This window comes from Eucyclogobius newberryi, unplaced genomic scaffold (genome assembly GCF_026437365.1).
Source record: "Eucyclogobius newberryi isolate DKJ021-1_F unplaced genomic scaffold, fEucNew1.0.hap1 SCAF_1, whole genome shotgun sequence".
Classification (NCBI taxonomy): domain Eukaryota; kingdom Metazoa; phylum Chordata; class Actinopteri; order Gobiiformes; family Gobiidae; genus Eucyclogobius; species Eucyclogobius newberryi.
Window position 1 is genome coordinate 29,887,167 of NW_027315723.1, and position 12,689 is coordinate 29,899,855.

At 40.7% G+C, this 12,689-nt stretch overlaps 1 protein-coding gene across 1 annotated transcript in view; it reads right to left on the reverse strand.

The window, feature by feature from the left end:
• The window catches only part of syne1a (spectrin repeat containing, nuclear envelope 1a), a 120,908-nt gene that overhangs the window by 24,430 nt on the left and 83,789 nt on the right, over positions 1 to 12,689 (reverse strand). Inside the window, exons 83-99 of the mRNA XM_072442998.1 lie at positions 12,345 to 12,510; positions 11,481 to 11,636; positions 10,902 to 11,054; positions 10,335 to 10,517; positions 9,579 to 9,716; positions 9,099 to 9,284; positions 8,337 to 8,459; positions 8,080 to 8,262; positions 7,522 to 7,665; positions 6,080 to 6,310; positions 4,502 to 4,642; positions 3,875 to 3,988; positions 3,635 to 3,796; positions 2,976 to 3,161; positions 2,466 to 2,639; positions 665 to 856; positions 7 to 138 (exon numbers count right to left, since the gene is read on the reverse strand). Coding sequence (XP_072299099.1) covers positions 7 to 138; positions 665 to 856; positions 2,466 to 2,639; positions 2,976 to 3,161; positions 3,635 to 3,796; positions 3,875 to 3,988; positions 4,502 to 4,642; positions 6,080 to 6,310; positions 7,522 to 7,665; positions 8,080 to 8,262; positions 8,337 to 8,459; positions 9,099 to 9,284; positions 9,579 to 9,716; positions 10,335 to 10,517; positions 10,902 to 11,054; positions 11,481 to 11,636; positions 12,345 to 12,510 — 2,764 coding nt within the window. The remainder of the gene's footprint in view (positions 1 to 6; positions 139 to 664; positions 857 to 2,465; positions 2,640 to 2,975; positions 3,162 to 3,634; positions 3,797 to 3,874; positions 3,989 to 4,501; positions 4,643 to 6,079; positions 6,311 to 7,521; positions 7,666 to 8,079; positions 8,263 to 8,336; positions 8,460 to 9,098; positions 9,285 to 9,578; positions 9,717 to 10,334; positions 10,518 to 10,901; positions 11,055 to 11,480; positions 11,637 to 12,344; positions 12,511 to 12,689) is intronic.

A 12,689-nucleotide genomic window follows, 5' to 3' on the forward strand; every position in this document is an offset into this window, starting at 1 on the left:
TCTAACCCTCTGACGCAGCAGGTTGTCGTGATGCTGCTGGGTCCGAGATGATCTGGCCTGAGAAAGCCAGTCCTGGACATTTGGACTCTGGGACAAGGAGGAACTCGCTTCACTCTCCTCCTGTTCCTGCAGTGAACCCTGAGGAAATATCAGAAAACAAATTATTACTTTACAAAAGCAATACAAAATAATTAACTAAAACAACTGTCATGCATTTTATACTACAAAAACATTTGACTAAAATTACATTTCAACATTTCCGCATTAACAAAGGGCTCTCTCTCTTTAACTGGAGTGAGTTAATGACTAAAGTATGTTACAAGTCACTAAATCAACAGCTTGTGCTCAGCCATTATTCACTAGAAATAAAGTCAGAAGTTCACAAAGTTGTGCAGTGTCACCAGAAATACACCTATGTGTGTAATGTATACATGTGATGAGGTAGCATGTTTTTCTGTTGTCAGTGGCCCATTGTGGAACAAATAGGCTTTGTTGTTCTATAGAAAACAGTGAAGAAGCCTCACATGACTTTGGCATTCGGACAATGCAACTATTGACAATGTGTGGCAGCACCAAGCAACGGCAGCAAAACAGTAAATCTGACAAATGCAGGAGTGGATTTGGGACAATCAGTGAATAAAATCTGTAGCAAATGTGTTATTACCTGTATGTCAACCTGTTTGTCTTGTAGCATCTGCTGCAGTTCGAGGAGGCTGTCTTTGAGCGAGCGCAGTTTTAGGGACAGGTGCTCGGCCTCTCCTTTGGTCTCTGCCCGTCCCTCCAACAGCAGACTCTCACTGTGGACCGAGAGCTCCGACAAATACGACACTTTCTGCTCAATCTCAAACAGCATGTTCTACAGTCAAAAAGTCACAAAATAAAACACGTTATTGGTTTCATTTTGTTCAGTTTGGTGATTCAAGCACTCAATTAATCTCTCTTTTGCATCACACAAAACAATCAAATGAATAGTAGGTCTAAGATGTGTATAAAAGGTATTATAACTCTATAAAGTTACAAATAACACATTATAATTTCAATTACTACAAGCTACACCAAAAATGACAGGGTTTGGTGACAAAAGATGAGTAAACAGACCCCCCCTTTTCAAAAGGCCAAAGTGTGACCAATTGTGCTGAGGGGGGATTAGGGCAAAGTACATGGTCTCTAACCACAAATGTGAGGCCACTAGTCATTCTCCAACAAGACTTTTCTCTCAAAGTAGAGAGCGCAGCATGGAAGATTACTGTTTGGAGATTTGCCTTTAGCTCTAATTACAGAATACAACACATAATTGGTTGTGTAAAACCAAATTCAAGAATTTACAAAGGAAAAGGCTACAAGGACTGTCACTTAGTGTTGGGAAAACTACTCCCAACACTAGTATTAAGTGTTATGACATGAGTTACACACATCTAGTTCCTCTCCTTAGTGTATAAATAAGATACAAAATACAATGAAAAATGTTTCATTTTAGCATAATTTGTGTTTTCATTTGCCGAACTGAATCGCTAAATTATATGATATGACAAATACAATTTCAAAACATAGTGGCTTTTTTCAGTCCATATCTAATGCGATGAGTTGCGCTTATGTGCAGTGATGCCCCCTGGAGAAAACGCTCTGTGTGGAGAGACCCTTAGACCTGAACTCAGCGGGAGACATATGTGAGCTTTAATCAGCTTACAGTTTCGCAGCTGCTACACACACACACACACACACACACGCACACACACACACACACGCGCACGCACGCACGCACACACACACACACACACACGTGCACGCACGCACACACACACACACACGCACGCACACACACGCGCACGCACGCACGCACACACACACGCACGCACGCGCACACGCACGCACACACGCGCACGCACACGCACGCACAGCACTTTTATAAGAGCCCCACAACACTGCAACATTACTCATGTCCAGAAGTTAAATACACTACTTCAAAATCTCCAATCTCAAATTAGCGCTCCTTAACATTAGTTTTAGATTCTTTAGAAAATACCTCCTATTTATTTTATAAGAAATAAGGAAGATCAATTCTTTTTTGATCCTTGGGGATTGTCAATTTGGTATCGACATTGTGTGAAGGAGCTGGGGAAGGCAAGATAAATTAATTGTATGAAATGTTCAAAGAAGCCCCTGGGAAACATGCTTATGGTCAAGTAACCATAGAAACAGAAGAGGAGGTTACTGAAAAAATGAACACATAGAGGACTGAAATGTCTAGTGTAGTGTTTTCCTCGTTAGTAAATTTAGATAGCAAACAGCAAATGTTATTATTATTAGAATGGCAAAGCCTGATTGGAAAAGAATCCAGAAATATCACATGAAAGTAACACATAGTGTACATACATATCACAAAGAGCAACAAACAGGAACAACATGTGTTGTGCTGTTGGACATGACTCTAGTCCTTTAGCATTATTATAGTCAGTAGGACTCACCTGACAGTCTATGAGCTGCTCCTCCATGTCCAGATCTTCACTGTGGAGCTGCAGAGCCGAGCTGAGAGTGGCCCGAGTGCTGAGGAGCCAGTGGTCCAGCTCCTCGGCCTCACTGTGATATCGCTGTAAGGCCTGCTCCTGTCGCTGCTCCTCCAGCTGCTCACTCAGCTTCTCCTGCAACATAGCATTGAGAGTTACAATCATAAAAGACACATTAGGCTGCCTAATTACTGCGTTCATGATTTTGCAATTGACACCATTCAAATAATAATTTCCATCTTGCAACCTCTCATATGATAAAGATTATGAGTTTAGGTGTATAAATTAAGTAGTTGAACAATCATCAAACACAATGAATTATTATGTAAATCCATGGATTATTTTAAAAGCAGCTCAGTAATTATAACATTTCTTTATGCTATATGTAGACATTTTACCATTATTATATAACCATTTGACATTTTTCTTACATCTTAAAGAACCAAAAGTGTGGTTGCCTCTAAGTCTAACCTCAAGTAGCTGTCGCTTTCCAGATGCCTTCATTCTGATGGTTGCCATCCTCTCTCCGAGCACTGTGAGCGTGGAGTGCAGAGCCAGTTGATCCCCATCACTGTCACTGTCTCCCAACTCCTCCGAAAAACATGTCTGTAACTCTCCTATTTCCTCCTGCAGCATCAGTATCTCGTCCATGAGCGCCTGGACAGAAAGAGCCAAAGAATGTACCTATAAAACTAAAGGAAGAGAGGAAACTGGACAGGGAATCATTAAACAAACCTATAATAGTAGCTTGTCCAAAAGCCTGGCAGCACAAAGCAACTGTATATGCTGTAGCTGCTAAAGTTGGCATAGCAACAGTGCACAGTGAAATGCAGACAGTGGCACAATTGCACATTGAATCAGTGCAAACCAGTGACTAAGTGCTTTATTTTATAACTTTGTGTTACATTGACACAATTTCATTACTTTAGATTTACTTTTTGAGCCGGCGACATTCTTGCAGCTTTTATAGCAAAGTCCTGGCCCAAATTGTGAATGAGGTTAGAAGAAGGAGTAACCAGAGCACACAGAAGAAACACACTAACAGTAGGCAAAAGTTCTACCACAAAGCCACAGTGCCTAGTAACATTTTAGAGAACGTATCTACTAGTTTTAGTTTAACCCTCTCTTACCTGATGTGCGGCCATCTGGCTTTCAGGGCTCTTGTTGGGCTCTAGACTTTCATTGAGTGTTGCTTCAATGGACTCCATCTTTGTCGAAATGGACTGCAGAGACTCCTGGTAGTGCTGCTGCCTCTCCAGCGCCTCGTACAAACTCTTCTGCTTCTCACTGATCTATTTTAGAGGAAATAAGTTTAAAAACTAATAACATGAAAAACCTTTGTCGATATAGAAAATGGGACTGAAACATACCACGTTCTTTAGCGTTTCCCAGGACCTTTGCAGGTCATCCAGGTTTGCAGCATTTGTTTCCATAGACGGGTCGTACAGTTCTTGGAGAGGAGCTCGAGTAAGGTTTCCACGCGCCTAGAGATGAGTCAAAGTCATTTGAATATTTCTCCACATTAACAACACATGTATTTATTAGCACAAGCACAAGTCATTTTGTTTTTATGGTCATAGGCTTAAGTCTCATTAGACTCTGCCGTTGACCATACTGTTTTTGTCTGTAGTCACCAGACACATTAGAAAACCTATGTTAGGGCAGTTTAATTCAAGGGTTACAGCAAAGTAAATCAAACAGAACTAGCAGCGCGGGAAGCAGGGGCAACACAGCATCTCTCCCACATCTGATAACACTCCTGACTATAATATTCTGGCAATAAAATAATCTTATGCAACCTACTGAGGATCCTCAAAATATAATGCAACTGTATGCACTGAAATGATGATCCTGTTGTATTTGCATTATAAATTATGATTAGCCAATTTTCAGTCCATCTTAAACTCTACTGTCTTCAGTGCAGCTCATTTTTGCTCAGATCAAGTGAAGGAGGGTTGTCTGGTCTCTGGAATGTCCCATGATCCTGTCAGCAGTACCTGGTTAAGAGCAGCGTCCCCGTTTGCCCCTGGGGAGGGGGAGCGGCAGGCAGGGGGAGAGGAGACCTCACTGTTGGTGCCCTCCTCCCCTGATTCTTCTGTGACAGGGGAGAGGAGTGTGTGGCAGCGGCCTGCTGTCATCTGACCACACCGCACATCAAACACAAGCATCAAAGAAGCAGATAACAGGCAACAGAAGAGGAGAAAGGAAAAGCAGAGGGGCAGAGGAAAGAACAGAGCATAAATTAATGGGGAGTGAGGTTAGGAAGACTGCAATCATTTAGTAAGAAGGGAGTAATCTAACAATCACATGTCAGTAAAACATTCATTTAATTAATTGTAGTTATAATTAAACAAACACAGCATATTCTCCTGTGTAATATAAAGTAAAAGCAAAGGATAAGCATTAAGAGTGAATGAGCCACAGAGACAGGGTGCATCAGCACAAAGGAATGGCACTTTGTGGAAAGTCCACATCATCTACTGAATACACACTTGCAGACTAAACAACACCATGTTTTCACCGTTTTTCAGGTACTCAGAGTTACCCAACCACTTCAATCACAGATATAGCATTTCCTGTCTCTGTGGTCAAGAGAATAGAATTATTTACTTTCATTCTTTCTTTCATTCTTTCATTCCTCTTCAAATGAAGTTAAAAATTAGGATAGGATGAATGAAGTTGAATGAAGCTATAGAGTAGCAGCATTAATTGGTATAAGAACTTATAGAAATCCAGAGTTCCAGAAATAGAGTCTGTGGCTGCATGCTTTAGTACAGAGGCAGAGCAGAAATGTGAGCCAAGCCCTATTGGGCTGGTTTTGGCACTTAGTGCAAACCTCGGGCCGACTAACTTGGACTTGTCTCCAAATTTGATGATGCAATGCACAAGCAAGAGACTCAGCAAACCAGAGGAGTGTGTGGAAAAGTCTGATATGAGTTCCATTTCTTTACCACTGAACTACATCAGCGTCTATTTATGCTACAAACATTCTCTCTTTTCAAAGCCAGAGCTGCAGCAACATCCTGTTTCCTGAGTGCACTAAGCAGCACTGACAAGGCTAAAGGAAGCACACAAATCTGAAAGCAACAGCCACCGAGAGCACAAGGAGAATGTGCAGAGGTTTTCTGCCTCAAGGAAAAAAATAAACCATCAGGCTCAGCATGACACACTGGAACAGGAGCAGGCAGACAGAACTGGGCTCATATGAAGCAAAGTGACACATCAGTCAACCAGAATAGAGTGGAGAAAATGGCTATATACCTGCCTTAAAAGAGAAAAAATAGAGAAGTAAACTATGTTTATTCCTTTATATGTTATGAGTAATAAATTCAAATGGGGCTGGAATGATACGCTGTTAAGACTCTGTGTTAATACATTTCTCATATGTTCATGAATAGGTTTTCCCATGGGGATAGTGAATGGAAATGTAATCAGGGCATCTGGCCAAAGGTTATAGCAGATGTGTGCATCAACTTAATGGATTTTGTTTATGCAAATACACAAAAACCTTGTGTTTAAATGCAAACACACAACATTTGAGCATGTGGATGTCCTAAAATGGCTTGTTCACTCACCATGACGACAGAGGGGTGTGCAGGCAGTTGCTTGGAGCTGGCTGCATTACCGGTGGCGACAGCGTTTGGCAGTTCATCGTCACTGAGCTCGTCCATGCCGTCAGAAAGCCCCTCCACCTCACTCACGGTCAGCAGCATGGTGGCATGTTTGGCTTTCACTGTCAGCATCTTACACTTAGAGTGAAGTGCGGCTATTTGCTCCTGGTAGCTACGGATTTTCTGGGCCAGCTCCTGTCAAAACATAGCCCCGAGGTTACAAAGCAGACCCCACACCCCTGGGGTCAAGAAGGTCCAGTCCAGAGAAAGAGATGAATAGTTCCTTGTTAAATAGATCCTTGTTTAACAGGGGTATTCTCAGTCAGCGCTGAATGTAGTGCCGGCATGCGAGGAGTAAGTGGAGCGGACGCATTTTCTCTCCTACCCGGTCTCCAGTCTCACACTGAATAAGCATAGAAAGAGAAGAGCTTCCACTCTCGCTCTATATTTTTTTTCTGTATCTTCTCCTCTTGAGCCAATGAGAGCAGCTCAGAGGCGGGCAACTCAGTAACAAAACAGAATGTTTGGTTGAGCGATAGAAAGACTAGCAGAAAGAGTTCAAAATTCCTCAGACAGACACTCCCTCTCTCACACAACACACACAACAAATGCCAAGGAAAAACAGGAAGTGACCTCACGGGCTGCATCCCCCCTTTCCTCTTTGACCAATCTGTGACCAATCCTGAGGACAGTTTGGTCAAACAAAAGGGAGCTTTAACAGTGGAGGTGTCAGATTACAGGCCGGCCCTCCTCCTCTCTCTGCTCAGTGTCCCACAGATGGCAGGCTCGCACATAATCAGATCACGTGACAATCTGGGCCAGTAGAATAGTGAGTTTAGAGATCAGGCATAAACACAGCTAAAACATTATTCTGCACAGCTACATAGGGGGTATAAATGGAGTAGTGTGCCATCTTGATTGTATTTTACCTTTTGATTACATATTTTGTACCTAATTTTTTTTACACAGACAACGTTTACAAATATATAACTATTGTTCCTTGCCAGAGTGCATTGAGGATTGTTGCTCTGCAGATTTTGCTTCCCACAATCTTCCCTCCTACTGCACACTTCATTTCTCTGCATAGGAGATCAAATACACTTACTCAGCAGCTCAAGGCTGTAGCAATAGATCTAGGGCTTAGGCAGCAGAAAGACAAAGTAAAATATTTACATTTCACTGCAGATAAGAGAAGAATCTATGAGGGTGCTATTTACAGACAATGTATTTTTTGAAGGCCTTTTATAGTAGCATTATATATTGAATAAGTCCTTAACTGGCAGTATAGTATCAGGTGCAAACTGTTACTCATAATATGAGTAACAGTTTGCATATATCGTCTGTAACATATGTTATATGTTGTATATTTCTCAACACCATACGACTAGCAGTGTGTCCTTTCTGACCTCGTGATGGTGAATTTGAGCCTGCAGTTCCTGGATGTTATTGGTGGAGACGGGACGGTCCTGTATTATGCGATGGGCCTCTTCAATCAATCTATGGAGATTCTTCACTTCCTGTTCATACTGCTCATACTGCACCACAGCCTCCTGGAAGAAGTAATACTTCCATTTAAAAAAAAAATGAAGAAAGAATGACAATAATAGCACCTTTCCGTGAGGCATATTATACAGTAATGTGTGTAAGTAAGAATTGTATTGTTTTGGATTCATTGATATTTTTCATATGCAGGCTTTTCTTAATCTCAAACTTTATGTCTTGCATGCAAAATATGCAGAAAACCAAAAGACCATGAAACAACACGGGTCTCATGAGGGTCAAACAGAAACAGAAACCTCACAGGCCTGTCAGGACAAAACACACCTGAAGCAAAAGGCAAACTTCTTTTTAGTTGTGATTAAATGTGTTGTGGTACATGTTTCTATCCATTTGAATCCATGTTATTATTATTACAAGAGCATTCTTGTTTGACAGTCATTAGTGATGCTTGTACTGCCCCCTACCTGCAGTATGTTGCACTGCTGAATGGTTGTGTGCTGCAGTTGGCTGGCCTCTTGCTGCAGAGTCTGAGCAGTTCGACAGATTGGAAGACTGGCCACTGCCTCCTCTGGCAGCCGGAGGGCGCTCTGACACTGCTGCACTGCTGCTACCTGCTGCTTGAAGCCCTCCATCTCCACAAGTACACGCTGATAGAGAAGTAGTCAATGAGATATCAGAAAATATTAAGTTGTGATTAAAGAAGAACAAATTAGATGATTACTTGTCTTTGAGTAAGTTGCTCTCTTAAGCTGAGTCGGTTCAGATCTGGAGAAGCAAGTGTGACCTGGACCTGGTCCACAACAGCGTGGAGACTCTTCACTTCTGCCTCCAAGCGCAGCATATCCTGATGAGGCAGTGTAATATATAATGTAATATATATAATAATATATAGTTTTACTTTTTTAACCAGTTTGACTTCACAACTAACTTATCCATTTCCCCTGTATCTTTCTTTAGCATAGACCCATAAAAACAAAGAAAATAAGACTCGCTTAATCATTGGTAACCGTGATAAACTTAAAAACTATACTTTATGATGTACGATTATGATGTAAAGGGGAGAGAAGATGTAACGCAAAAGTAAATTATGAAAAAAGTATTTATCCAGGACACAATCCAAACACAGAGGGGGGAAAACAGATTTCAAATCAGACTCTCATCTGTGCTCCAGATGAACTCAAAGAGATTATCATGATTGCAGCACAAGACAAAAAAGATGCAGATCCCAGAGTAAATTGTATTACTGTCTGATAACCAAAAGGGGGCACTGTTGGACTTCAATCATTTCTTAATTCAATACAAGCAAGTCAAGATATTAAAATATTATTGAAAAAGCCTATATTGAGATAAATAAAAAACATTTTAGGAAATTGCTGATACAATGTATTTTTCTGTCATATGTTCAATGTTTTAATGAACAATAATAATGAATGAAGTATTGCCAGTGTCATCAAGGTTATTTCATTTCATTAAGTGCCATTACCTTAGCTGCATCCTGAAGACTCTGCAGTCGCATCCGGGCCGTTTGCTGCAGCTCCTCTGTTCGCCTGCTCAGATGTCTCACCTGCTGGCCCCACCTGTCGGTCTGCAGCACTTCGCTCAGCTGCCCCTCCCGCTCCAGCATGGCCTCCAAGTCGCCATGGAGACCCCTGCACTCCCGCAGCAGCGCCTGTCACCATACGAACATAAATTACAACTCAACTCAAAAGGCTATTTCTGGTGCGCAATTATACTAATTAAACCCAGTCAACATGTCGTACTGTACATGACATCTCGCTGCTCGCTGAACTACAGTGAAAATAATTGCTGTTGGTACATTTAAGGCTTGTTTTAACAGTGACTACAGTCCAAATATTCAAATTTATTATGGGATAAATCACACATATTTTCACGCAATTAACAGCACTTATTGGACATTTTTAAACGCTTAACGCCTCCTTCTGTGCAGCTCGTTAAAACAAACCTGGTGAGCACGGATTTGCTCCTGTAGCTGTGACGCAGAGCTCCAGATGATGTTCCCATTGACCGTACACTCCGCTTTCTCGATCCAGGACAGGATGAACGCCTTCATACTCTGGTAATCCTCCATTTGTCTCTCTGCCTGCTCAGAACAGACAAAAAATGACATTAAAAAATGACCCTATATTACCATGAAAAAGCATTAATATTTCAGCATTAGGAAATCACAATAGCTAATAGTCTGCTTCCCTCTCCAGAGTCTTTTGCATACTAATTGGGTGTATGTTTTAGCTCTTTCATAATGGATTTAAGAACCTATTACATTTATCTAAGCTTAGGACTACCGAAAAAGGAAAACGATAACACCTTAAATAGAGTACAAGCTATTGCCCCCGTCCACGTCTGAGTGTTTTAAATATCACCTTCAGGTAATCTGATTTGAGATACTTTATTTTTATCTATTTTATTTTTAGCACAGTTTTATTTTTAAACATTTATTCATCAAATGTATTGCTTTTATTTGTTTTTATTGTTCAAATTGATTTTATTTGTAGTTCTGATCTGATCCAGCCACTGTGTCTGAAATACATTTAACACTTTATTTTGCTGACTTTTAGAGCTACATTTTTGTTTTATATTGCCATTATATGCAGCACAATCTTGTTTATAAAATGTGCTTAACAACTTTTCAGATTATTTTTCATTTAAATCAAAAAGTAAAAATATCAACTTGCAACCCTAAAAGTATGATCTTGCTCACCTTTTTCAGTCTGTTGGATCTGTCTTGGATCTGTTGTGCGGTGTGATGCTGCACCTCCATGAGTTTGGTCACTGCATCGCCCAGCTGTTTACACAGGAGAGGGTTCTGCTCTCCAAATTCCTGCACTGCAACCCCTAACTCCCCCAACGTACGACCACAGCATTCACACTCGTCACAGATGGCCTGGGACAAAGAAAGACAGAACAGACAGACAGTTAATACAGAACTCTGATATCCTATTACCGGTTTAACGTTTTCTGTTAATTGAATCGATAATGTCTCCTATTTAGGGGAACATACATTAAATATCTTACAACACTTAGCCCAGTATTAGGGAAACAGAGCAGTATTGAGTATTAAGAAAAAGGTTTGTGACAGGGAGAACTAATGAGTGGAACAGGTGGGACGGTGGGCTCAAACTCCCTCCTGAAATTGTATTCACTAAAGTGGGTCAACATTTGAAGGCACGATCCAGTCCCAGTCATTAACCTCAACATCTGCAAAAGGGATAGCCAATGGAGCCTGGGTTAATTGCCTGCTAATTAGTCAATCTGTCTGGTTGATTACTTTGGTGTCTTCTTTGGCCTCCTCCAGATCTCCACTCTTGTCATTCAGTTTGAGAGAAATGGTTTTCAGCTTTGTCTCCATGTCCTGGAGTCTGGAGTTGAAGTCTTGCTTGACATTTCTGGTCTGCTGTACTTCCCTTTCTCTGGCTTGGACCTGAAAAACACACCAATAAAACTTTACTTATATAATATAAGTATAATCTTTCCATTGAAAAACATATTGTAAAACACACATTTTACGCATTTATACTATTTTATACATATTTGCCAGCAGCTTGACAAATACATAATTGGACAATGACTATTATCTTATAATGAAATGTATTTAATTATAAAAATGTTTTAACTGTACTTTTACTTGAGTACAAATATTCAGTACTCTTTCCACCACTGTTGAAAGGTGAACTCAAATAAATGAATAATCAATACTTTGCTTACTTTATCTTTCATTATCTAACACATTCACTGGTGAAAATGAAAGCACCTATATTGTTCACATCATCATAATTAATTTTCAACATCTAATTGTCTAAAACCACTGCACTCGATAGTTTCCACAGACATAAGCTTGAGGTGTCACCTGATCTTCCGCTGAGCCCAAAGCCAGAGCCACTTCCGCCAGCTGCATACTGAGCTCTGAAGGGAGACCCGCCTGGAGCTCCTGGTACTTGCACTGCTGCAGCTCGGTGATACGCTCCACACTTTGGCGCCTACTGATGACCTCACCATGTGCCGTCTGCAAAAGAAAATAAAGTCATTTCAGAACAAGAATTTAAAAAAAAAAGTGCTTCTGTGATCTAGAGTTGGCATTTCTTTATTTATTATTTAATCATATTTAAATGTAGTTGTGGCAGTTGAGAAATCCATAGTGGTAGCAGTAGAAATAGCTGCAGTAGTAATAATAATAACAACAACAACAACAACAACAATAACAACAATAATAGCAGCAGTAAGTAGACTTAGAATAGCATCCATTTCCCTGGGACAACATCCATAGAGAACAGAAAGAAGGGAAGTAAAAAAGAAGCTATGTAACAATTACAAACCTGAACACTGACTGGTTTACTATTGGGCAAACTGTCAATTAGTTGAAGGATGACGAGACAATTACAAGCTCTATATCAAAGGGTATGGAACTATAAATAAAAGTAGATCATAATTTTCCATTTTGTTCATTGTAAACCTCAATGTTGAGCTAAAACGACTTGATATTAGAGACAGGTCCATTGACTTCCAGTGAACGGACAATGCAGGATAACTCGAGTACAAGCATGAATCAATCCAAATACAAGCTGGAATGACCACCACCACCACAATAACCAATAGTTGTTTTTTTAAGGAAGTGCACTGCTGTTGTACTTCTTCTGTGTACTTCTTTGATGTAAAAACAGCCCATCTTCCATCTTTGTACAATTGAACTTTAGGGTTTCGGAGTGTGATGTACCTCTAGCTCCTGCAGCAGAGAGTCCAGGTCAGCTGTGGGGCTCAGGAGCAGACCACGAGTGTCCTGGATCCAGCCCTTGACCAGTCCCAGCTCCTTCTCCACCTCCTCCCGCTCCCTCAGCTCCTGTTGGACCTGAGCCCGGCTGCACCGCACCTGCTGCAGTAGTCTACAAAAAAAAAACATCCAGATGCACAAGACATTACTAATATTATCCAGTGCATTTTAAGTTTCTTTTTACATCAACAATTGTTCTTTTGATCATATACTGAAAGTAACAAATGATCAAATCCAGTCTTTGTGGAAAATCTGACCCAGCACTTAATGGCTAATGAATAAAAAATGTTC